The 26,575-nt window shown below is 49.1% G+C and overlaps 1 protein-coding gene across 2 annotated transcripts in view; it reads right to left on the bottom strand.

The window, feature by feature from the left end:
• The window catches only part of RASA1 (RAS p21 protein activator 1), a 926,777-nt gene that overhangs the window by 339,116 nt on the left and 561,086 nt on the right, over positions 1-26,575 (bottom strand). For both annotated transcript variants that reach the window (XM_086960862.1, XM_086960861.1), the window contains exons 19-20: positions 20,180-20,295; positions 14,201-14,287 (exon numbers count right to left, since the gene is read on the bottom strand). In XM_086960862.1, the coding sequence (XP_086816988.1) occupies positions 14,201-14,287; positions 20,180-20,295 (203 nt within the window). The remainder of the gene's footprint in view (positions 1-14,200; positions 14,288-20,179; positions 20,296-26,575) is intronic.

The following is a 26,575-nucleotide window of genomic DNA, read 5'->3' as shown; positions in this document are numbered from 1 at the left end:
TCGTGGGCGCCGTGATGACGTCGGAGTACTTAGACGCCACGCCGCCTCCGCGTGCTGACGTCAGTTCTTAGCCACAGCTTTTCCGCGCCAGAAGCGCAGAGCCATGACAAAAACCGACACTGGTGCCAAGAAACTAGGGCCCTGAATGGGGATGACCTTAACCCTAGATATCGGTTCGCAGAATGGGGAGGATGGGTGGGTCGGTAAGGAATCTATCACTAACTAATGTCTCTTACAGATATATCGTTACACAAGTAGTAACTTGTGCATCTGAAAGAGACACGTTAGTGATAGATTCCTTACCTTAGAATAGATACCCCAGCAATACCATCCCCGTGGTGGTGGGTCTGCGAACCAATATTTACACCAGAAAGTTCTGAAGAACGGAACGGCCGAAGTAGCCGTCCCTCCGGACTTGACTGTCCAGGCAGTAGTGCCTAGCAAACGTGTGCAACGAGGCCCACGTAGCTGCCTGGCAAATGTCCTGCAAGGGCACACCTCGGCCCAAGGCAGTTGTAGTGGCCGTGGCTCGAGTGGAATGAGCCCTCAGCCCAACAGGGGGTTCCTTCTTAGCCAAGGAGTAACAAGCCTGGATGCACATGATAATCCATCGAGAGATGGTCCGTTTGTGCACCGCTTTCCCTTTCTTAGCGCCCGCGTACCCAACAAAGAGTTGATCATCCACCCGGAACTGGAGTGTGCGATCCAGATAAACCGAGAGCGCACATTTTGGGTCCAGACGGTGGAGCCTCTCCTCCTCTCTCGAGGGGTGCGGAGGCGGAAAGAAGGTGGGCAATGTGATGGACTGCCCAATGTGGAAGGCCGTGACCACCTTAGGCAAGAAGGAGGGCCTAGTCCTCAAAACAACCTTGTCCGGATGGACTGAAAGGAAAGGAGGCTTACAAGAGAGAGCCTGGAGCTCACTCACTCTCCTGGCAGAGGTGATGGCTACCAGGAAGGCAGTCTTCAAAGAAAGAAGGCGAAGAGGACAGTTGTGAAGTGGCTCAAAGGGAGCGCACATCAGAAATATTAGAACCAGGTTCAAGTCCCACTGAGGCATCACGAAGGGAACAGGAGGAAAGGTATGAGTGATGCCCTTCAGGAATCGATTTACGATAGGGGACTTGAACAAAGAAGGTTGGTCAGGCAGCCTCAGAAAGGCTGAAAGAGCCGAAAGATAGCCCTTGATAGTGCCCAGAGCAGAGCCCTGCTGGGCAAGAGAAAGAAGGAAGAGAAGAACCTCAGAGAGAGGGGCATTGAGGGGATCCACAGCCTTTGCTGTGCACCATGCCACAAATCTGTTCCACCTGCAGGCGTATACCGTCGTTGTGGAGGGACGCCTGGCTGCCAGAATGATGTTGCGAGACTGGAGGTGGAGACTGGACAGGTTCGGGTGGAGGACCGTCCCCTGCTGCTGCAACAGAAGGTCCTCCTGAAGAGGCAGACGAACCGGGGGATCGATTGACATACTGAGTATCTCGGGATACCAGTACCTTCGTGCCCAGTCCGGAGCCACAAGGATGACTTGTGCCCGGTCGCGCTTGATCTTCTTCAGCACTCTGGGCAGAAGAGGTGTAGGAGGAAAGGCGTACAACAGACCGCAGCTCCACTCGCGACGAAAAGCGTCTCCGAGCGAGTGCCGCCTTGGAAATTCCAACGCACAGAACTGATGACATTGCGCGTTCTCTTCGGTGGCGAATAGATCTAACCAAGGCTCTCCCCATCGCAGAAAGAGGCCTTGCGCCACGTCCGAGTTCAGACGCCATTCGTGATCCATAGAGCACCGACGGCTGAGTTCGTCCGCCCTGGTGTTCAGAGAACCTGCCAGGTGTTGAACCACCAGAGTCACGCCCTGATGTTCCAGCCATTGCCAGAGACGCAGAGCCTCCTGGCAAAGGGTCCACGACCCCACTCCGCCCTGTTTGTTGCAGTACCACATGGCGGTGGTGTTGTCCGTGAACACCTGCACTGCACTCCCTCGGACAGACGGGAGGAATGCTTTCAGTGCCAGACGAATCGCCCGCAGCTCCAACAGATTGATATGGAGCCGGGACTCCGCCGGAGACCAGAGTCCTCTGATCTCCGCCTCTCCCAAGTGGCCTCCCCAGCCTTGGAGGGACGCGTCCGTCACAACTACGTGCTCCGGTTGGGGAAGGGAGAGGGATCTGCCGTTGACCCAATCGCGGTCCGTGAGCCACCACTGCAGCTGTCTCGCAGTGCCCTCCGAGATCAGGACATGGTCGGACAGGTTGCCCCGGTGCTGGGCCCACTGAAACTTCAGGTCCCACTGCAGAGCCCGAATCCGCCACCGTGCGTGATGCACCAGAAGGATGCAGGAGGCCATCAGGCCCAGAAGCCGCAGCGTCAACCTGACCGAAACCCGAGATAACGGCCCGAAGATCGGAATCAGAGCCTGTATATCCCGAACCCGCTGTTCGGGCGGGTAAACCCGAAACTGCGCCGAGTCGAGAACCGCTCCGATGAAAAGGAGCTTCTGAGAGGGGCACAGGTGTGACTTTGGCACATTGATGGAAAATCCCAGCAGGTGCAGGAGATCCGCCGTAGTCTGGAGGTGGCTGACGACTGCCTGGGGCGAGCCCGCCTTCAACAACCAGTCGTCTAGGTAGGGGAAGACTGAGACCCCTAACCTGCGCAGATGAGCTGCGACCACCGCCATCACCTTCGTGAACACCCGTGGGGCTCTGGTAAGGCCGAAGGGGAGCACGGTAAACTGAAAGTGCTCGAGGCCTACCGTGAATCGCAGGTAACGCCGGTGGGCCGGCAGGACGGGGATGTGGAAATATGCGTCCTGCAAGTCCAACGCTACCATCCGGTCTCCTGGGTCTAGGGCTGCCAAGACCTGAGCCAGTGTCAGCATTTTGAACTTCTCCTTCCGGAGGAAGCCGTTGACGTTCCTCAGATCCAAGATAGGGCGTAGGCCCCCTTTGCCCTTCTTGGGTACCAGGAAGTAGTGGGAGTAGCAACCACGACCTACTTCTGGCCCAGGAACGCGCTCGATGGCCCCCTTGGCCAAGAGGGCCGAAACTTCCTCCTGCAGGAGCCGCAAGTGATCCCCCGATACGCGGTGGTGTTGCGGTGGCATGGCTTGAGGGGTCATCTCGAAGGGGAGGGAGTAGCCCCTTCGGATGATCTGCAGCACCCACCTGTCCGAAGTGACTGTGCGCCAGTGAGAGTGGTGATGGCGAACCCTGCCTCCCACTGGCGTCACATGGGCCGAAAAGCACGGACTAGGAGGGTTTAGAGGCGGATGCTGCGGGGGCAGGTGTGGACTGGCTCCGCTTGTTTCCCCAACCGCCTCCACGGCGGTTTCCACAGCCACAGCCGCTCTGGACGACAGTTTGCGGCGAGTGGCTGGCAGCACGTGTGGGGGCGCCCCTTCCTTGGCCACGAAAGGAGCGAAAGACACCCATTTCCTGGCGCGGGGCCGAGAGGCCCAAGGACTTGGCCGTAGCCCTGGAGTCCTTAAAGCACTCAAGCGCGTGGTCTGCCTTGTCGCCAAAGAGGCGACGGCCATCGAACGGCATGTCCATGAGTGTATTTTGGACGTCTGCCGAGAAGTTGGCGGATCTCAGCCAGGCGTGGCGTCGTATCGCCACCGTCGTAGCCATCGCTCTGCCCAGCGAGTCAGTAGTATCCAGTCCGCACCTGATTGAATACTTTGCTGCGTCCCGGCCCTCCACTAGGGCTTGGCCGAGTTTGGCCCGTACCTCCAACGGACACTCTGGCAGCACTTCCGCCACCGTTTCCCACAGAGAGTGGGTGTAACGGCCCAAGAGGCATGCGGTGTTGGAAGACTGCAGTCCCAAGCTAAGGGACGAGAAGACCTTCTTGCCATAGTTCTCGTACCTCTTGGACTCCCTGTTCGGCGGGGCCGGCGGGAAGGCGGTCTGGGAGTTAGAGGCCTGGATAACCAGACTCTCGGGGCTGGGGTGGGTGGACAGGAAACATGGGTCGCCCGGGGCCGGGCGGTGGCGTCTGGCCACGTTCCTATCTACAGGCGAACCTGTAGCGGGCCTGGACCAAGTGCCCCAAAGAACGTCCATCAAGGCCTCATTAAACGGCAGCAGAGGCTCCATGGAACATGACTGCGGCTTAAGGACCTCAGTGAGGAGGTTAGTCCTCACGGCCGCGACGGGGAGCTCAAGGCCCAAGGCCTTGGCAGCCCTCATCAACACCACACCATAAGTAGCACCCTCCTCCGAAGCCACGGTGAGAGGAGAGACAAATCCAGTGTCTGGAGTGGTGTCCAGGCCACTGGCCTCCCCAAGGTCTCCTGTCCAGTCCATGTTAGACTGGCATTCCCTTGCCAGAGGGTCCTCAGACCCCTCCCAATACTCCTCTTCCCCCATCTCCTGAGATTCAGGGTCGTAATGGAATGAGGACGGTTCATAGAAACTAAAGACTCCACACGGCGTTGAGATCGGCGCCGATAGGCGTCGTCCCGACGTCGGAACCGATTGAGAGGAGGTATCGGGGACGGCGCCGCCCGAGGACGACGCCGGAGGGGACACCACACGGACCGACGCCGGGGGGGTCGTAAGGTCCACCGGTGACAATCCATCGCCCGAGGAGGGTCCAGCAGCGCCCTGCGGCGCCAGGCCCGAAGGCGCCGACGACGCCGAGGCCGCTGTACCCTGCGGCGCCGGGCCCGAGGGCACCGGCGGTGTCGGGATAGTGGGGCCCTGCGGCGCCGGCGGCGTGGAGGCCGAAGCACCCGACGGCGTCAGGGTTGTAGCCCCCGACCCGCTAGGGCCCCCAGATGGGTTCGCTGGGCCCGAAGGCGCCGCGGAACCCGTCGGAGGAGAAAGGGACCTCATGGCCATGTGTAAACGCTCGATCTCCTCCGGTGTCGTGTTCAGCCCTGGGACCGGGGGGTATGGGGCCGAACGCGGCACCCGCGACTCCCTAGGAGCTGCGTGGGCGGTGTCACCCGAACCCCCGGCCGCATCACGCGAGCGCCGGGGAGAGTCAGAAGAGCGATGATGTCTCTTCGACTTCCTATGCTTCTTACCTGACGACTTGGACCCGGAGGAGTGGCGCCGACTCCCGGAGCTGTGACGGTTCCGTCCCCGCGACCTGTCCCTCGACCTCCCGTGGGACCGGGACCTCACACGGCGCGGGGTGAACTAGCGGATTTCGAGTCGCCTGCGGGACCGCTCCCGCCTGGCCTTCCTCGAAAGGGCCCGACAGTCTGAGCAGGCCTCGTCGTCATGGTCGAGGCCCAACACATCAGGCACAGGCGGTGGGGATCCGTGACCGACATGGTACGGTCGCACTCGTCGCAATGCTTGAATCCGGGCATCCCTAACGGCACCGTCGGAGTCGAACTGCTCTCTCCAGATCTGCGCTGGCTGGCGCGGAAAAAAGAAGAACTGACGTCAGCACGCGGAGGCGGCGTCTAAGTACTCCGACGACGTCATCACGGCGCCCACGGCGCCGACGACGGACGCGGAGCCGCAGACGACGCCTACCGACGCGCAAGGGTACTGCTACGCAAATTTTTCCGGATCCAGTCTGACGCCTGGGGATATTCTAAGGTAAGGAATCTATCACTAACGTGTCTCTTTCAGATATTTTGTTTTACATCTAGCCCACATGAAAACCATTTATTTAATACCACTTCTAGCAATTTCAACATGTTCCTCCCCTTTCTCACCCAGAAAACGTGTTTACTCCAGTTTACTCAACTCCTTGACAGGAGTAAATCTGATTCTATTTTCAAGGTGGGAAACTACCTACAAATGGGTTCTGAATGGCCGCAAACTTGTGTTTAGTAATTTACCTCATTTTGCAAGGACCTCCACCCCTGTAAAACCGTTCACTACTCAACCCTGTGAAGAAATTCACTTACATTGATATCATACTGATATTTACTGTGCACATGTGTGAAAACATTAACCAGTGCAAATGTATCGTTTGTGATTCACAAATTCCCACTAGTAAAACATGTCATTTACGCACATCTGGTGTGCAAACAGCTCCGTGATCCTGGCTTCTGGACGGTAGGTAAAGAGATCCTCATGATAACGGTAATGTGCAGATAGTAAATTTTGTTAACTCGGCCACCAGTTTGAAGTCAGCGGTCTATACCAAGGTTCTCCAAAGTTGGTCCTTGAGGGCTGGATCCATGCCAGATTTGAAAGATAACTACATTTATCTAAATGGGGATATGCTACAAAATCTGGCATGCATCCGACCTCCCAGGACTGACTTTGGAGGATCCTGGTCTATATTACAAGCTCGGTCTTATGTCTGGCTGATGAACATCACGTTTGAAAGGGGTGAGGTTACTTCTCTGTGGTAACTATTCGCTGCTAAAATCCTCTGGGTATCCCTGCACAGTAAATAAATGTGGTGTGGTTTGAGTGTACGTTTCTTCCTGTATCTTACCCAAGTAGGTACGGGTGGGGGTGGACTCACATTCCAGATTGTAACCTCCAAAGCCTTTGACCAAGTGAACACTAGCCACCTCGCATTCTGCTACTCTGATCGTGATTCAGAATGGCTTCACCATGGGCATAAAGTCACAAGTAACCATTCCGACATGGTAAACAAGGGGTATCTGTCAACAGATAGCTTCTTCTGGAACAAAAACTGAAAAGTGCTGGTAGTGCTAATGGAAGGTTCTATTTTTTACCACTGGTTGCTTAATAGTCATATAGTGTGGCCATAAATCAAAACAGTGTGTGGTGCTGATATACAGGACCACAGGGGATTAAGAGAGTCATCTGTAACCAGACAATTTTAACCTAATGCCAAGGATTGGTTACTAAGCACTTTGAAGATTGTCTTGCACACCCAGTCAGCTTGCCCTCATTACGCATTCTCTCTCCCAGCATGATGGCTGTTCAATTTAGACAGTGTGGGTATCTGAGGTAAGTGCCTCTACACTCTACCAATGGGCTCTGTCTCTACTATGCACCGTTTCTCACAACCATAAGAACATTTCTAGCTCCAAGTCATTCTATTCTAGCCCTACATACATCCTGATTGACGAGAACTGGATAATTGCAGCCCCCCTGGTGACAAAGTGCATAGAAAGTGTGGGACACCAGGACAAATCACATATCATAGAAACACACATAGACAAATCTGACTAATCAGGTGGTGTGATGCGTTGAGTCTATGACGGACAGTGTGTCCACCTTAGAATAGGTTGTCACTGGAGAATACTGAAAGCCCATCAGAGAGCAGAAGGTAGGGATGCAAGTATTGACAGAGTCTCAGAGAGGGGTACTGCTACCACATTAATGTAAGACGTCACTTGCCCAAATGTCAGAGAGGGATCATAGAGAGATCTGGGCATAGAGGGACACTACTTTGGAACCACCTTCTCCGTTTATGTGGTCATTAGCACCTACTGGGGGTTACAGTACTGAGGTGGGTGTTAAATTGCTGTTGGTTTAGTGTGTGAAAATAGAATAATCATGGCATTTTGGGACGCTGCACCACCTTAGGAAAAGTGGACCCTGGAGTCTAGAAGCAGTAAATAATATTAAACATAGATTCAGAGTTGGTGCGTTATGTTATGTTATTCGTGATTTGTAAAGCGCACGGGCACCCTGAGGTTTCAATGCGCTAGAGAAGAGGCAAGATGGTTTGCTTGCTGAACAACCAGGTTTTCAGTGCACCCCTGAATTCCATTAGATTAGTGCAACTTGGGAGTGATAAGGGAAACGAGTTCCAGATCTTTGGGGCCAAATAAGCAAATCGGCATCCGCCGAGGCATTTCTTTTTAAAGAGGGGCAGGGTGAGGAGGGACAGGTGGGCAGAGCGGAGATTACAAGTCGGTTCATGTTTGTTTATGAGGTGGTTTATAAACTTGGGGCTTTTTCCATGAAGAGCCTTAAAGGCCAGGCAGCCTACTTTGAAGGTTACCCAATGGTTAGCCAATGAAGAGTGGCCAGCAGTGGTTTCGCCGAGCTCCTGCCATTGCATTTAAATATTAGTCTGGCCGCTTGATTTTGCACAATCTGCAAGCGGTTGGAGAGAGCCAAGGGGATGCCTAGATAAATGGAGTTAGAAAAGTCTAAGCGGGAGAGGACCAAAGCAATTACCACCTGAATGAGGGCAGAGTGCGTGAGCAGATGAGCAATTTTCTTTATCTTCCGTAGCTGGAAGAAGCATGAAGAGATCACAGTTCCCACCTGACTTTTTAATGAGAGATCGATGTTAAGAGTGATCCCGGGGCTTTTTACTGATGGGGAAGGGGACGGGGGCGATGGCGGCCAAAAATAAGGACCCCAGCTGATTGCACTTTTACCCGGGAGTACCAGCTCGGTCTTTCTGGGGTTAAGTTTTAGATGGTTCGTCTCCATCCACCCTTGGATGTGCAACATAGTGGCCTGAAATTCTTCAGCGGAGTCTGTGGAGTTTAGTGGGAATATAAGCTGCAAGTCGTCCGCATAGTTGTATATTGTAACCTTCCTGTTTTTTAACGAGTACAGCAGTGGTTTGAGGTACAGATTGAACAGGAGGGGTGACAATGACGAGCCCTGCGGGACGCCGCAGGTGGTGGAGAGTTTGGGCGCCGTGAAGTTCTCAAGCTTGACAGCCTGGAATCGGTCAACACACAGATCCAGAGTTGGTGTGTAGGGGGGGTAAGACGAGCAATGTCATGTGTTCATAGATTGAACTAGAGTGACTAGGACAGAGAAGTAGGCTGACCATCAAAGGAAACACTGGAAGACAACAAGACCATGGAGCCACCTTCTACTACAATGGAACCACATGAGGGTCAGGAGCCCATCAGGCGCTGCTTTGGCCATGCCAGTACAATAGGTACCACGAAAAAAAGGGGGAGTAGCTCAGTCACAGAAAGAGTGTTTATGTGACTTGGCGAAAGTGGTAGACTAAGCCCACGCATGGTAGCCGGTGTAGGTGTAGAAAGTAAGCTAAATAAACTCACCTAATGTTCTGCTGGGGTAGCAGTATCCTCACAATTCTGGCCCTTCTACAGTACAACATATCCACAAGGGTTGTAAATTTACTTCAGCACAGGGCAGGAGTAACTTCCCTTACGGAGTGGTAAGAGAAGGGATCACCCTCAGGTTCAGTGGGTGGGTTTGGGAAGACATTTCTGCTCAGTTAACACTATTTCCCACACAGAGAAATGCCAGTATGTAGTTGTACAGAGAAAGTCTCTCCCCCCCTATGTGGGCCTCTCTCAGCTCTGTAGAACTCCACGCAACAGAAGTAGGGTCTCGCAGGAAAAGTCACATGACCTTCCCAGGAGTATGCCTGGGGCGGCCTTCCAAGCACATGTCTGGAAATGTACATTAAGGAGAAACACCCCGTCCATCATTTTAATACATTTTGTGAACCGAGCCCTCCTGGATCTATTATGGGCACCTCTGCTATAATGGAGACTATTCCAAAATACTCACTTTCTGGGGTGTTAAAACTTTTTTGGTTTTGAGCATGTTTTTGTTGCCCTTCACTCTTTAAATCAAGTGTAACGTGTTATAAATACGGATAGCACTTTTCACAGTTTTTCTGCAGTGGCGGGTCAGCCTGTGCCAGACCAACTTCCAGGGTAAACAGCACTATGTGTGCGTATCTGGCACTGGTGGCATGTGTTTTCTTTTGCCAGGTCTGGTGGCTTAAATGACTAATGCGCCCACTGTAGAGGCATGTGTTAGACCTCATGGTCACTGTTTCAAATCCCAGCCGGTCCACTCAGCCTTTCATCCTTCAGAGATCGATAAAATGTGTATAATTGAATTGGGTAGCAATAAACATCTGTTATCCAGCGCCAAGATACCCTTGGGTAAGTGTGCGCTTTACAAATACACATGTTAAAGTAGCTATAGCATCTGAACGCGCCTCTCGTAGGCCAAAGACTCATGCCAGGCACTGGGGGGCCCGCCTGTGACAGAAGAACTGCGTTTCAGCGGGTACGGCTTGCAGATTCCAGCGGCGATGCCCTCAGCGGGGTGGGGGCGGGCATGTAGTCGGCGGAGCGCAGCTGGCCAGCCGGACCCGCTGGCTCTGAATGGCACATGATGGTGTCTGTGTGCGGGCCCCGCTGGGGTGGGGTCTGTGGTCGGATGCTGAGCTGCCTCAGGGAAAGCCCCCGCTGCCACTCTGCACAACGGGAAACGCAAAGCAAGGGGGTACACTCACAACACCGCACAATCAACCTACATGCTCATTACTAGCAGTTTAAACAACCTCGGCTGAGCAGGCACAGCACGCGCAGCAGAAGATGGCAACCCAGATCCGCACTGAAATGAGGCCCCGACTATGAAGGAGCCAGAGCGCTAAATTAATGGTACAAGGGCAGTAGTAGGCCCTGGCCGTCGCCTACTAATAACCGACGCTGAGTTAAATGCACTGATATGTGCTGTGGCCTTACCTGGTAGTGTAGTAGTAGGCGCAGTCGCAGGCAGAGCACGTGACGAGTCACGATAACAGTGACAGGCAGGCACACAGTCAACTCAGCACAGAAACTTTCATAAAGTCGTGGCGCCTCAGGCAGCAGGAGTCACGATCTGCGCACGAGGCGAGTCACTACAGGCTAGGCTACAGAGGAGAGGAGGAGAGAGTAGCAGGGACTGACCTCACAAGCAGGCTCACAGCGCCATGGCCAATCACTGCATGGCTTCACATGAAGTCACACAGTGATTGGCCATTGCAGTGCGGATGAAGCAGTGTGCCACACCAATCACGCGCGGCATCCAATAATGGATTGCCGGCCCTGCTGCACGGGTGGACCAGCCAATCCTGGCGCTGCATGCAGCGCCAGGATTGGCTAGGGGGTCACACCGACTCCTCGCCCCAGTCGCCCTTTGTAACGCCGGGTGCTGCGGCCCGGTTTAATCAGCATCCCCTGTCGCTCTCTCTAAGGGGAACCTTTATAAGCGCATGCTCGGGCTAGTTCCCGCTCCAAGCTTCACTTGCGCTGTTTGCTGCTGCAGTGGGCTAGTAGTGTGACGTCTCTCAAGCTGCGCGCAGCGCATTCAGGATAAATCGGGTGCTGCCCGGATTCCTGGTGGCGGCGTGTTCAGAGCCGCTTATGAAATCATGATTATTTATTGCATTCATGCAATATGTGTCCTTGCAGCCGCGACGGTGGGACCATGAGGCTAGTGGGGCTACGCCCCTACGCCCCAATGGACGCACCGCTGCTGATGAGATGTTAAAAAGGGTCCACTCACTACTGTGATCAAAACCGGTGGACCGACACGCTGCCTGCCATCCCAGGAGATTAGTGAACAAACAAAAACAAAAGTACATGACGATCGTCACTAAAAAGATGGTAGGAATGCCTATAAACCCCCCCAAAAATCTATATCAAGCAGGAACTGCGACAGTGAGACAACTAGGAGGAACCCTGAAGGCAGAGGGGGAGTGGCAAGGAGTGACGACTCCTGAGGGACAACCAAAAGAAAGCCTTAGTGAAATAACCATGGGAGGAAGGAGCCACACAAAGGAGGGAAAGTTGAAGTAATAGATCAATAAGAAGCCTACATTTCTGAATGCCGCAGCTAACAGCCAATGGCAATTGGTGGGTTTGCCAAAGCCCCACTGAGAGATGCAACAGGTCAGCGCTAATACTCGACCTAAAAAAGCAAATGCACGTGCAAGGAAAGGGTGCAGTAGCACATGCAGTTACTAGGTGTCCCTGTGGGTGCAGTGCCTCATGTTGCTAATAGAGATCTTTTTATAAGTCCATAGGGACACCTAGTTACACCCTATGGTACTGCACCCTTTCCTTGATTTGTGGATTGGGTAGATGCTGCGCCCAAGCTGCAAGCAAAAGAAAGTGCATTGCTTGTTAAATAAGCATCACGTTAAAAGTTTGCATGACAATGTAATGAAAACAAAATGAGGAATGCTAAAGCAGGGAGGTTGGGAGGTGGTGGTGGTGTGGGCACGACACTGGGAAGATTAAGTGCAGCAATGACGGGAGGGAGGGGGTGCGAGCGCGAGGCAACAGATTGTCAGAGCTGGGAAACGCCAAAAAATATATAATGCTCACCGACTTATAAAGCAGACTATGTAACAACACCAGTGAAAGTCCAGCCGTTATGTGAGGTTACAAATGCAGAGAAGGTAGTACACAGGAGGGACTACTAAGCCTATTCACAAATGAAGCCTTTATCAAAATGGGGTGACCCACAATAATCCTGGACCTGGGTGTAGTACGGTATCAAAAACAATGGTCCCTGATCGGAGATGGTTTTTTGATTTAATCAAGCTTATAATTATAAGTTCCTAGATGTAAGCTTACCTCACTTGCTCAAAGTATTCAATACAAACATTTAGACTAAAAATGCAACAACCCAGATCGTCATAGTGCAGAATAAACAGTTTTATTCTACCAACTTCCAATAGTCTTATCTTTTTTCAAAATCAATTCTGGTCACTTTAGGTACACAGAGAGGATGCTCAAAAGAACGTGCAAAAAGAGAGGTGCTCAAGAATTAGAGGGGTGAGTGAAAAAGAGCAAAAATATGTGACATTTTAAACCCATAGAGAAACATGGAGTGGTTCACTAATTCCAGTCAAGCGTGTCTTGGCCACAAATACTATTACCACATAGTACATTTTCATCAAGAATTTCTTTTTTTGGCACGTTTTTACAGATTGGGGCTATGCGTGGTCCAAGAGGGGGGCGTCGATGTTTCGACCCGGCTTAGTGCCTGGGGATTAGTGGGAGCCTCAGCTTGCGGCTCTTCTTCAGGATGACGGGGCAGCTTCTGTATCAGTGATGTCAACCTCCCATGTGGAGATCAGGGTAGTCAGGGTAATTAATATTCCAAGCAAGGCATCTTATGGTGTCTCACAGATGTATCATATTGCCACAATCCACGTGTGCATCTGCGGCTGTATTGTTAATCCTATTCAGATTATACAACCCTTTCTTGTTTGAGTGTATAATGCGGTTTCTGCAATTATGTACTGTATCCACAGATATTGGGGGAGGGGCGGAGTCCTCACCCCAGTCAGAAGAGGTAGACACTTCCTCTTCGTTGTGAGTGCCGAATTAGGTCACTGTGCGGGTCAGTGTCTTCAATCCGCTTCCGAAAATCATTTTGAATGAATGATTTTCGGAAGCGGATTGAAGACGCAAGGAGGCGGAGCCGGAGGGGTCAGGCCGCTCAAAAATAAGATGCATGGCCTCATAAAATTATTTTATTTTAGTGGTGGTTGCTCTGGCCCCCGGAAAAGAGGGGAGGCCCGGAGCTGACCCAGGCGCAGGATCCAAAAAAGGAAGTCTTGAACGCCGAGGTTCCACCATTGCGTCAACCGACAGACGGGGAAAAGTCAAAGCATGATTTGACTTTTAGTTTATGCCTCTTACCTGAATGTCCAGACTATTTTGAGTGGAACTAAAACGACTTGGGGCCTGGAGTGGTGACGGGACCTTCCTCTCGACCAGAACAATGATCACCAAGGAGTCGAACGATGCAGTGTTGCCTGCTGGGCTGCAAGTAGTTTTAGGGACCACTCCCTCAAAGCCTTCGGAGACATGGCCCCAGCAGTTGGAGCATGGCTTCAAGTCGCAGTCGCACTCAAGACTCCATAGGCAACGCTAATGTGGGTCCGTCACTGACATGGAGCAGTGACAGGCGCTTTACGGTTTCAACCATTAAGTCTTCTTAGACATGGTCTTCCTAAGCACCAAGAAAGAGTCAACATAAAGTCAAAAAGTCCTGTCAAAAAGTGACAGAGGGTAGCTCTCTTCCCAGATCAGTGCACGACTGGCACAGAAAGAAAAGAACTGACGTTAGCACAACAAGGTGGCGCCTATATAGGTGATGCAGATGTCACCATGGTGCGGAAGCCGCCACAGTCACACAGAGCCTAGCTTCGTCACCTACTGGCGGGCAGGGTATTGCTCGAAGAAAAATCTTCCGGATCCAGTCTGATGCCTGGGAAACTCAAAAGGTAAGGCATCTGCGTCTAGATGTCTCTATCTGATTCGCAACTATAAGGAACAGGGCAACCTCCAGATCTTTCAGTCCGTAGTGCCCAAAAAAGCCCATTAACAGTGACATTTGGTAGAGACACATATAAAGCTCTGGAGCAGAGACATTGTAACGTTACCTGTGTCCAGCTGGAGACGTTTTCATGATATGGTGAAGCATTTTTGGACATTGGGAACGATTAGAAATGCATTGTAACAAATTTCCATTATAACTGTTAATGTACTCAAAGACCAGAGGCATACCTTACAACTCTTGTTCTCATTGTAGTATTGGATGGCCACTTTTGCTGAACTGATTTCTGTAAACATCCATATATGTACCTCAGTGTCCTGTTGAAAGGATCCAATTATGTTAATGAAAAAATGGGCAACAGCATAACAATAACCACTACTTATCTACTAATCACACTGAGTTTCAACATGTTTTCAGTTCTTCTCAACTTTCACAATGTAAAGTGAAACAGGACCTCGTCAACAGCTTTTATCCCTAAATGACTTTGTGAACCTCATCTCAATGTTAATCAGGACTGGGGATCATGAAAATGACTTGCCATCGTACCTTTGACACAGTCTCTCTACAGTTTGGGGGCAAATGTGAAAGCGTTTACATCATCAACGGCATCCAAAGTGGAATCTGTGGTGATATTTCTTAACACGGATGTCTCTCAGAAAGCAGACTTGTTTGAGATGCTTTATCGCACTGCCTAGGAATTTAGGAATTCAGCAATGCAGAAATAAGGTCGAACGTTAGACACCAGACTGCTGAAATCTCTAAAATTAGATCCTCACAGCAACTCTGTTGTTGCAATATTTCTCAATGAAAACACTGTTGTCATACCCATTATATAAAAAAATTAAACAGACAACTGCTCCAATCCCCATCTCTAGAGGAGGGTCATCTCATTTTACTATGTATTTTCTAAAAAAGTGTGAATTAAATAGAAAACCATCACTCAGATAATTCTAAAATGTGCGTGGACCACTTTAGGTTGGCAATATCCATCTGCAGTTTCAGGTAGAGAAAGCATTTCTGTTACCCTCAACCCACTGCATTTCTCCTCCCTATCCAAATGTATCTGATTACTGGTGCCTCATTTCTCACTAATGGATAATTCTATTGTTTGTAGATTTTAACCAAAGCCTTCAATCAGTTTCTGCAGCAACTATTTCCCATTTTGTCCACAGTATCTAAAATGAAAGGCTGCCCTGACATGACACTATGTGTCAGTATAAAAGCACAAGTTACTTACCTTCAGTAACGATATATCTGTAAGAAACAGTAGTTAGTGTTAGATTCATTACCTTAGAATATCCCCAGGCGCCAGACTGGATCCGGAAAGTTTCGCGTAGCAGTACCCCTGCGCGTCGGTAATCGTAGTCTGCTGTTCCACGTCCGTCGTCGGCGTCGTGATCGCTGGGATGACGTCGGAGCACTTAGACGCCGCCCTTGCGCGCTGACGTCAGTTCTTGTATAAAGCTTTCTGTGCCAGGAATGCAGAGACATGCCAGAGACCAACACTGGTGCCATGAAACTAGGGCCCTCAAAGGGGAATACCTTAACCCTAGATATCGGTTCGCAGAGCGGGGAGGATGGGTGGGGCGGTAAGGAATCTAACACTAACTACTGTTTTACAGATATATCGTTACCAAAGGTAAGTAACTTGTGCATCTGAAAGAAACAGGTTAGTGTTAGATTCCTTACCTTAAAATAGATACCCCAGCATCACTACCCCGGTGGTGGGTCAGCGAACCAAGATCACACGAAAAAGCCATCTCTCCGGACTTGACTGTCCAGGCAGTAGTGCTTAGCAAACGTGTGCAGCGAGGCACACGTAGCCGCCTGACAGATGTCCTGCAAGGGGACTCCCCGACCCAGGGCAGTAGTAGCCGCCGTGTCCCGAGTGGAATGGGCGCGTAGCTCCACAGGAGGCTCCTTCTTAGCCAAAGAGTAACAGACCTTGATGCACAAAATGACCCACAGGAGATGGTCCATTTGTGCACCGCCCGTCCCTTCTTAGCACCCACGTAACCAACAAAGAGCTGGTCGTCCACCCGGAACTGGTGTGTGCGGTCTAGATAAAAGGATAGCGCACGTTTTGGAGTCAGACGGTGGAGCCTCTCTTCCTCTTTCGAGGGATACGGAGGCGGAAAGAAGGTGGGCAAGATGATGGACTGCCCGATGTGAAAGGCTGCAACCACCTTGGGCAGGAAGGAAGGACGAGTTCTCAAGACAACTTTGTCTGGATGGACAGAGAGGAAAGGAGGTTTAGAAAATAGAGCCTGGAGCTCACTCACTCTCCTGGCAGAGGTGATGGCAACCAGGAATGCAGTCTAAGAGTCATAAGACGAAGAGGGCAATTATGAAGTGGCTCGAAAGGAGCGCACGTCAAATAGGTTAGAGCAAGGTTCAAGTCCCACTGAGGCATCACAAAAGGAACAGGAGGAAACATGTGAGTGATGCCTTTCAACAACCTATTTACAACTGGGAACTTGAAAAGAGAAGGCTGATGAGGAAGCCTCAAGAAGGCTGAAATGGCAGTGAGGTAGCCTTTGATAGTGCCCAGAGCAGAGCCCTGCTGGGCAAGAGAAAGAAGAAAGAGGAGAACCTCTGATAGGGGGGGGAGAGAGTGGATCCACAGCCTTTGCTGTGCACCATGCCACAAATGTATTCCACCTGCAGGAGCATACCTATTTTGTGGAGGGACGCCTGGCTGCCAGAATCACATCACAGACTTCATGAGGCAAGTCAAATGGCCTCAACTGTTGCCGCTAAATCTCCACGCATGTAGGTGGAGGCTGGACAGGTTCGGGTGGAGGACCGTCCCTTGCTGCTGTGACAGAAGGTCCTCCTGAAGAGGCAGACAAATCGGGAGATAGACTGACATGCCGAGTAGCTTGGGATACGAGTATCTTCATGCCAAGTCAAGGGCCACAAGGATGACTTGGACCCGGTCGCGCCGGGTCTTCTTCAGCACTCTGGGCAGAAGTGGTATAGGCGGAAAGGCATACAACAGACCGCATCTCCACTCGCGATGAAAAGCGTCTCCGAGGGAGTGTTGCCTTGGAAATTCCAACGCGCAAAACTGATGATATTGCGCGTTCTCTTCGGTGGCGAATAAAGATTATGACACAGCTCAACAGTTTGATGCCATAATGCCCCCATGTAACATCTGTGAAAATTAATGAAGTTTGTTAAAAAATAATAATAATAATAAAAACAAAGACTATGTGGCAAGCGTTTAAAGGTGCATGTTGTATTTCGCTGTTCAATCTTTGCCAATGTAACTGACAGCATATCAGAACAAGGACAATGGGGAAAGTGTTTCAAGGTGCATGTAATATTCTTCAAACTCGCACGGTGCAATGAGTTTATTCAATTTATTTACTTTTCTATGAAGGCCCGCTTGGTGCAGTTTAAATTTGTACCTTAGTGCGTACATCTTACTGTGAATCACAAGGGGGTATTGAAGACTCTTTAGTGATGTGTTTTACTCGGTGCAGCATCCATCTGCTGTGTGACGTTTTCCAGGAAGTAATGTACATGCAAACTCACCTTCATGCGGACTCGCGTGAAGTCTCTCCTGTGATGCATCTGTTATTCTGTTGCTGTTTTGGGATGGTTTGCTGCACGGCAACGCCAGTGCCATCCGGCACAGTGTCAAATGTGTGCAACCATCTTATGATTGGAGGAAGGGCACAAACCACATGTCATGTGTCACCAGCGTCTTTAGGCTTTGGTGAGTTTGTTAGTTTGTCATATGAGATGGGACACAATGACATTGTTTTCAAGCGTATCCAGTGGTGTGGGTTCTGAGGTTGGCAGTCTACGTGTATTCCAGAACGCATGAAGCAAATTCGGCCATTACTGTTCGGAGTTAGCTTTCCTTCATCGTGAAGAGGCGGCTGAATTCCACAAGGGTTATACAGCTTCTTAGAACTTTATTGTGAAAACATATAGCAATATATTACAAGTTCTGAATATTCTGTGAGGTGAAGTTTCACTATATCTCCACGCTCGCATTTTCTAGCAGAGCGATATCAGGTACTGCTTTAATCTTCAAAGTCATGTTAGTTTCCCTACTCTCAGGATCCTCATTCTTCGTAGATACAAACTAAGATGCCTAAAGATCAATGCAGAGCACACTCATCTTTATTTTATATTCAAGATTTGAGACTATGTATGTTTCCAATTTGTTTTTAATGTATTATGACTTTTATTACATGCTTATTGGGGCCAACAAGACCAGAGTATTGTCATGGTAGTACTACTTGGGTGAGAGATCGCTCACCAGCGATAGTTCAGTTGAAAGTAATGTAATACAAGAGACATAGACAGTTTGACTTTACACTTACTAGAGGGGTGCTTAGGGGCGTCTCTCCCTTTTCTATTTTGATGTGTTTTAGTCTCTTTCAACGTTGTCTTCTTAGTTCATGGGTGTAGTCACCTTGTGCTTCACACTTTGTTTTAGTAGTGGGTTTCAGTCCCATCTACGCAGCCTGTAGTAGGTTTTTTTGGTCCGATCTACTTAGTTCTAATGGGTACAAGTACCATTGTTTTTGTAGTGGGTGTTAGTTCTATTCTACAGTTTTCACTTTTTTGTGGGTTTGAGCCCCATTCAACACAGTTTGTAGGTGTTACTCCCATCTATACAGGTTGTAGTGGGTGTCAGTCTCTTACACAGTTTCTAAGAGGTACGAGTCCCCATGTGGTTTTCTGCTCTGTGCACGTTTCTATCCTCCACACAAGGTTTCTAATGGGAAGGAGTCCCATCTATTTTTTGTGTGCACATTTTTAACCTCTAAATAGGGATTCTATTGTCCCGTTAACGTTTCTAACTTTCACATAGAGGTTGTTATGGGTATTAGTCCCATGCGTTATGCTGTTCTGCTCTAACTACTAACCTTTAAGTAGGGGGTTCTAACGGGTACCAGTCCCATGTGTACAATTGTTTGTGTACACTATTGTGTACACTCGTGGATGTCTGCCTTTAGGCATTTTGGGCTGCGTGGTGAGCAGTCAATATTCTTTATTTTCTTTCCCTTCTATTTTCTCTGGCTGATGTTGAGTATTGATGTTCCATGTTGTTTCTGGTCCATTTATTCACCTGTATTTTGGGAAAAACAGTTCCGGGGTCCGTTGCCCATTTCTACTGTTTTTATTTATTTATAGGAGAATGATGGGTGGGTGATATATATAAGTATATTTGTCCTTGCATCTCCTCTACATTGTTTATTCTTCTTGTTCTTGTACTTCTTGTACATCTCTTGCATATTTTCTCAGAATTCTCTTTCCATTTCACTTTCCTTGCTTTTACTGTTGTTCATTTTTATTGCTTGGGTTCTCTTTTTTTTTTACCTTTTCTGATTTAAAGTTTCTATTTTTGTGTTGTAGAAGAAAGGAGGATATGTAGTCATATGTATTATACTTATTTGGTTACTTCCTCTATAGCTGCTCAGCCAGTGTGAATGTGATGCTTGGAATGTTGGTGTGATGGTCTTGAATAAAATGTTTGGGTGCCTGGATGCTTGAGTGTGACAGTTGGTGTATGGGCTGAGCAGCAGGCAGACTGCACCTAGTGGGGCTGCATCTCTACAATTCATCTACCTGTAACTAAACTCAATAAAACTACTTAGAATTACATCCTGGCTACGGACATCGTTACTAAACAAAGTCAGAGGGAAACGTCTCAAAAAAGAGGATTTCTGTCTTCTTTTCATTGAATTTGAGTTGCGCTTTGGCTAGCCAGTAGAAGACAGCGGTAAGGCATCTCTTGAATAGGGACACTTTGGGCTCGGTTCCCTTGCTCCAGGAAAAAAGCAGTTGAGTGTTGTCTGCATAAGCCAGCACCTTTCCACCAGGTTCTTCTGCCAAGAATACTAAGGGAGTGAGGTATACATCCAAATATTAGACAAAAAAAGACTAGGTCATATTTTGTTCAGAAGCTTGGGTCTCAAAACCAAGGTGTTTGTTTCCTTATGTTCTTAAATGAGCACCATTGCATACATTTATTAAATATTAGTTAAAGATTAAATAAACTATTCTGGAAAGCAATCAGACAGTCAGTAAATGACTATGTAGCAGGATAAACAGATATTTAGTACTAGTGGTGAGCCATACTCCTATGACATTCAAATATATTTAACTTACATTTCATAACTCTCTATCACAAAACCCTTTTCTACAGAAATTGCTGCATCATGTGAATATGAAAATTAACTTACTGAGGCAGAATTTCAGAAGCCATGAAAATTTTCTCTACTAATTCAGAAAGTGTGTTCAGCAGGTGCACCAAGTTAGTGTTCACATCTTCATTTTTTTCCAATTTTGAAGGATTTAGCTAAAAAGTATACGAAAATAAAACAATTTAGTCATTATGGGTAATTACAATTTAAAAGGGTTGCATGCATACTTAGTCCTACTATCTCTAGTGTATAACAATACAGAAGAACTTCAAGATGGATGAGGATACTAGAAACTGCTTTAACCACATGGCTCTAGGCGTTTTCCCGTCCTGCGCTGAAAAACCAAAATCACCATAATTCATGACGAGCTGGCCTTGTCATCCGCGCACGGCAGGTAAGCGCCATGACGAGCCCAGCTCGTCATTAGCTTCGAAGGGGTTAATACAGCAATTGCAGAAAGAGTGAGTGCCCTGAAAATCTGCAACACTCCTCCTGGTGGGTTTGGTTCACCCTAAGAACACCTCACTCTCTAAAAACCATGTTTGTGGGAAGCTGTCTTTTTATGTAGTTGTGCCAATGTAAGGGCACACCATGAAAAGAGTCCAGACAACCCTCATTGGTTTGTAGGGCTTACATTAATAATCCAAGAACTCTATTTGTGGTGGTGTGGTCGAGCAGTTTAGGCTTGTCATAGAGGAGTGGAAAGCATTTGTTGTACACACACAGTCAATAAATGAGATACTCAAGAAGAAATCAGAGACACAATTAGAAACATAACAGATTTGTAAATTAATTTAGACACTAAAATCTTCAGAATCAGGTAAATACTTTAGGAGTTATCGATTTTACAAGAAACCAGTAAAAATGGTCAGAATACAGTTTTCAAGGTATGAGCCTCAAACGCAGTAATGTTATCCTATAGGAGGAAAAACATACACAGCAAAGATATAATGCAGTCGAAGTATGGAGTTGCCCTTTTGAATTTGAGGTGCTTATGGATCAATGTCCGAAGAACCACCAGCAGTTTGGGTTTACCTGCCCTAGGGAGTCCGGGTGCAGAGATGCTGGTCGGGATGGTAGCCTCGAGCGCTACACCAGTAAAGTCAACAGTACCAGAAAAAAAAAGGCTGCAAGGGGGTACTTAGGCACATGTCCAGGGGAACCCAAAGGGGAAGTTCAGATCATGCTAACCCCCAGACCAAGGGAACCCAGGATTTGGGGTACGGGTGCAGAGATGTTTGGCTGGCTGGCCACTTTTGTTTGAGACTGTCACGGTTCCCGGGTCACCTGTGTGTGTTTGCATGTGTGGGGGCAGGGGGTTGAGTGGGGTGGAACAAGACAGAAGGGCCTCTCTCGTCATGGGTCTTGTCGGTCTTAAAGTCCCTCGACGTGCAGTTCGGTTTCCACGTTGGTGAAGTGCGGACTGGACACAAACTAGTCTTGATTGATTTCAGTGCCATAGTACTCAGAGTATTGATGCAGGGGAGCTCCTTGAGGGTTAAGCATCTCAAAACTTTGTAGAGAGACAGGGCTGACCACCTAGACCATAAAGGGCCACCGACGTGCAGCTCCCTTTGTGGGCCTGATGGCCAACAACACGGTGTTCCGGACAAGTGCGGTTGCTGCCTGCGATGGGGAATGGTTCCTCACCTCAAGGGATATGCTAGATGGTTGGTGAAGTGCTGGACAGTCTTCAAAGTGCTGGGGAGGATGCACAGCTTTTGGACAAGTAGGGTATTTTCAATTGTTGAGATACCGGAAACCAGGCAGGATTTTGCACCAAGTTTGGTGCGGGTCCTCTGTTCTCACAGTGACTGCTCTAATTTGTCCTTTTTTTTGTTTCCTGGTAGACCAATCTTTTGCTCCGGTGTCAGGAGAACCCCTAAATACACAATTTAGGGGCATTTTTTACAGGAGCATATGGTAGTAGCCAATGGGTTACCAGTAGTGAGTGTGACTACACACCCCATATGACCAATTCCTGTGGAGAGTGGGCATAACCCTGACCCAGTATTCTCTAGTTTCACCACAAACTAGATGGTGAAGGGTTCTACTCTGGCTGTCCACTTCAGGTAGTCCCTCTGGGGTGTGAATAGCCTGTAAGTGAAACCTGTCTCCTGAATATCTAATTTACTGCCTGCTCTGGTGCGAAATGGGCCCCAGGGGGCACAGGGTGGCGTTCCCAAGGTTTAGGGGGAAGCCGTTGTCGCATATCAAAGGCAGCAGAGGCTTTGAAGCCTCTGGTCATTATATGCTAAATTCACCAGCCATCCCCCGCTGGAGAAGATGTGGATTCCTTCCACGGGCAGACATTGTTCCTGGCCTCTGACAGCATGGGCTCTCACTCTGAGCAGTCAGAAACTCATCGGCAGTGGCAGGCTGGACTAAACCAGTCAGACACCTCACTAAGAGACAAGTAGGTTTATAGAGTGCACCTCTAAGGTACCCTCTTTTGGGTGCATGCCTTCATAAATCTGTAACTGGCATCAGTACAGATTTATTAGAACAAGGTGTTTGATACCAAACACCATTACTTTCAGTGAAGCCATCATGTTGCTGGGTAACTCATTATGACCAGTGCCCAGTTCATGTACTACGAATGGCTTACCGAACCTTTGCAAAGACTAGTAATGGAACTAGGCATCACAGGGGCACATCTGCCCTTGCAGATGTGCTCTCACATGTAATATAATGCACACTGCCTTAGGGCTCTAAATGCCTGCTGTAAGCGTGACTTACATATAGTACATACAGTATGTGTGGGCAATGCACACAGGGTGTTTGCAATCTGTTTTCAGAATTGCTGGCTCCATTTCACGCAGCCTGCAATGGCAGTCTTCATGCAGTCTGTGCGTGCAGCCCTTAGGGACCCTCTTTGGTACCCATGCCCTGGGTATCAGGATTACTACTTACCAGGGTCTTACAGGGGTTCTAAAGTCCTTTATAAATGGGTTACAATTAACATTTGTGTAGTTTTTAGGAAATGAGCACTGGCACTGGGGCCTGAATAACAGGGAACAAATGAACTTCCAATCAAGAACATCAGTACCAGTAGGCAAAAAGTGGGGGCAACCATGTCTAAAAGGCACTTTCCTACAGGAGTCCCGAGTTCCACTCGAGGCAGAAAGTGTTTCTGAGTGAAAAATGCCTGGGAAACTCAAACGCACAGAGTTGCTGACATTGCTCGTTCTCAGAGGTAGTGAACATTTCAAGCAGCCCCATTCGCTGAAGAGAACTTGTGCTACCTCTGGGTGTAGCTGCCACTTGTGATCCGCTAGGTGCTGATAACCAAGTTTGTCTACCCTGGTGTTCAATCTGGATCTGCGCGGAGACCAGAACTGACACATCTGTCATCACGGTCAGCTCTGGATGGGTTAAGGACAGGGGTTTCATGGTTGAGTAATGTAAGGAAGATCATATGCAGGTAAAGTGAATGAATTGGATTTATTGTTAGATCAACAGGACAGAAATAAAACAGTCTGCTTCAAAAATAAAGATCTTCCAACTGCCCCAGAATCCCCCTCTCTCTAGATTCTTTTCCATTCTCTTGACGTACGAAGATTCTGGATGTTCAGAGAATAGAAAGAAGAACCCAACACATCTCTCACCTTAAACAGCATGAACAAACAAAATATACACAAGAATAACTAATAACAAATAATATAAAAAACAAGCATTTGCAATGCAATAGGTCTCACATTTGCAAACGTTTAAGCGATTGGCATTGTAAATGACAATGCCTTTTATTTATCTGCTTTGCTATTTAACTATTAAATAAAAGGCACTTACAATGCCAATAGCTCAAACTCTTGCAAATGCAAGACCTATTCAAAGAAGCAGCCTCCATTGTCCTAGCTGCTCGGAAAGTGAAAGCGAGCATGGCGCTCTAAATGACGCAGGAAAGCATGTGGTGCCTGCAGAAGGAGAAACTCATTAAAGAAATAAGTGCTTAAAGACTAAGACATACCGTGTAACAACAGAAGTAAAAGGGCCTGTCCTCATGGGAGGCTCCACCTAAAAAGACACAATCACAATGCTGAAAACAAGCATTGGCGAAGCCAGGCATTCAGCGATTACCATCCCAAATATACAAGACCAGAGTGTACTTTCGGTTTGCTTATTTTTAGGAATGCTGACAATACCGGAGGACTGTGGTCTGCGAAATGGGGGCCATTTTCCTTGATCCCAAACCTGGGTAAGAGTCTTTAGACCCCTAAAATACTCCAGTTTTGCCGTGTGGAGAGAGGCGCCTTGAGCATAGAGGGGCTCTGATCTTGGACACCGGACTCTGGGCTTTGGCAGGCAAGTACAGGGCTGCGAGCGGACCCGCAGGGACTCCAACTCCCAGGAGCCCCTGCGTGAGGTCAACCCACAACACCTGGGTCGCTCTCCCTGACTGCCACGCCCCCGCCCCACCTCCTTCTCTTTTATTTTCGCACTAGGATCCCGCTGCGCGGGAGGGCGCCGGGAGAAGCCCGGGACAAGGGCGGGGCCGTCTGTGGCCGTCATAGGCCGGAGTAGGCCGGGCTGGGCCTACCCTCTTGGTTCTGCTGTTTGCCACCAAGTCCCTAGCACAACAAGCTGATAAATTGCCCCATAGCTATCATCACACTCTAAGATACCATGCCGTCCCCGGTAAGGGAAAGTACCCCCATAAGGCAGGCAGGAACAAAAAACATGACCTTAGAGAATTACTTTCCTCGGGCGGGGGAAGATGGGGACAAGGAGAATACATTAAGCCGGCTCAGAGCTGAGCTGAGACGCTCTATAGATAACTTGAAAGGTAGACCTCTAGGAGATTATCCTCCCACACCTAGCGAAGACTTGACACTAAATGAAGATGGTCCGATCCTGCTTAGGGATGTTACAAAAACGCCCCCAGTGGTACTTATGAGCTCAACCCCAGTGAGTAGCACAAGCCCAAGTAGGGGGACGATTGACTTAATTTCTCAACCGCCCCCAGCATCAAAGTCTAGGAAAGCCAAACCTAAAATAGCTGTAGCACAAGGGGTTTTTGGGCCCCCACCAAATAAACGTAGGAGGAAGTCGAGGGGTGCCCAGGCTAAAAACAAACCAAAGATCCCTCATTCTGATTTTGGGAAGTCATCTAAACCCTCCATATCAACTGTGACAACGGTGGCTGACTTACATTCTAAACCCGCTGCACAGGATGGTGTGGCCCCCGCCCTGACTAAAGAGACGGCTAGCAACATTGTTAATGCCCCCCTCTCTGTTGCTCCGCTGGGTAATTTGGAATTCCTGCTTAGGTCACTTTTGTTACCAATTAGTGAAAGCATCAAAAAAGTGGAAATCAGACTAACCATTCTTGAGGCTACACTAAGCACTATGAAAAATCCGGCCAATTCTCATGAGAGGGCTCCTAAACCTATTGCCACCCCAACAGCTCCAAAAAGTGTTACGCATCTTGCTCCCTTACAGGTTGCAACTGCGGCCGCCCCACCACAAACCCAGAGGAATAACCCTGCCCCAAATAAGCCACCTAACCCCATAGGACCTATACCCCCTGCAAATGCTGTTCCCCCGGTACAGCCCACAGATAGTGTTGCACCCACTCCACTAATGAAGCTTCCCCCCCAGGCCACGTAGACCTAATTTACCACCAGAGGCGAATGACTTTACAGTAGTCATGGCGGGCGTCCCACCACTAGAGGCAGGTGAAGCCGAGGATTTCTGTGCTCTGAAAAGCAGGGTGATTAAGTGGCTAAATTTGAATAGACCCTTACCCGTACACTTAAGCAATGAGATCATAATGGTCAGAAGGGTGCCTTGGATAGGGAGAACACGCAAATCCATCATAGGGGATTGCATATTGGTGAGCTTCAGGGATGCTGGAACAGTTGCTCACATATGCCAGGGAAAGAACAGATCACAGGTAACAACAATTCAAACACTTCATGTGTCTTTTTTCTTTCCCCCCATCCCAGCCCCTGTACACGTGACCCGTTCATATGACAACTGGGAAAGGGTGGGTCGAAGCTTCATCACGAGTTCAATCCCAGGCCATTATTTAGCCGCCCAGAGCCACCCTTCCACACATTCAATCGGTTCCACTGCCTGGATGGTCTTGAGGGGATAGATTGACAAAGAGATAATGGCATATGGGGTATAGGGGGTAGAGGGGTTCCAAATGCTGAGTGGGAGAAGCACAGCCCCGAGGCAAAACAAAAGTCATCAAGTTGCGCCCGGAGTTATGTGCTGGATGAACCTAGGGTTGTAGATATTACATGTATAGGGGACGCACAGGGACCGGAATTGGGAAAACAAGTGCGAGAATCACTGGGTGGGTCACAGGGAGGATTGGTCCAGGGGGGTTAGGCACTAAAAATCATCTCATAGAATATAGCTGGCCTGGCTGGGAAATTTAATAACAGAGTGGCTTGACTATATCAGAAAATTCCATGTAATTTGTCTGCA

Source organism: Lissotriton vulgaris, chromosome 3_1 (assembly GCF_964263255.1).
Source record: "Lissotriton vulgaris chromosome 3_1, aLisVul1.2, whole genome shotgun sequence".
NCBI lineage: Eukaryota > Metazoa > Chordata > Amphibia > Caudata > Salamandridae > Lissotriton > Lissotriton vulgaris.
This window is presented reverse-complemented; position numbering and strand designations above follow the sequence as displayed.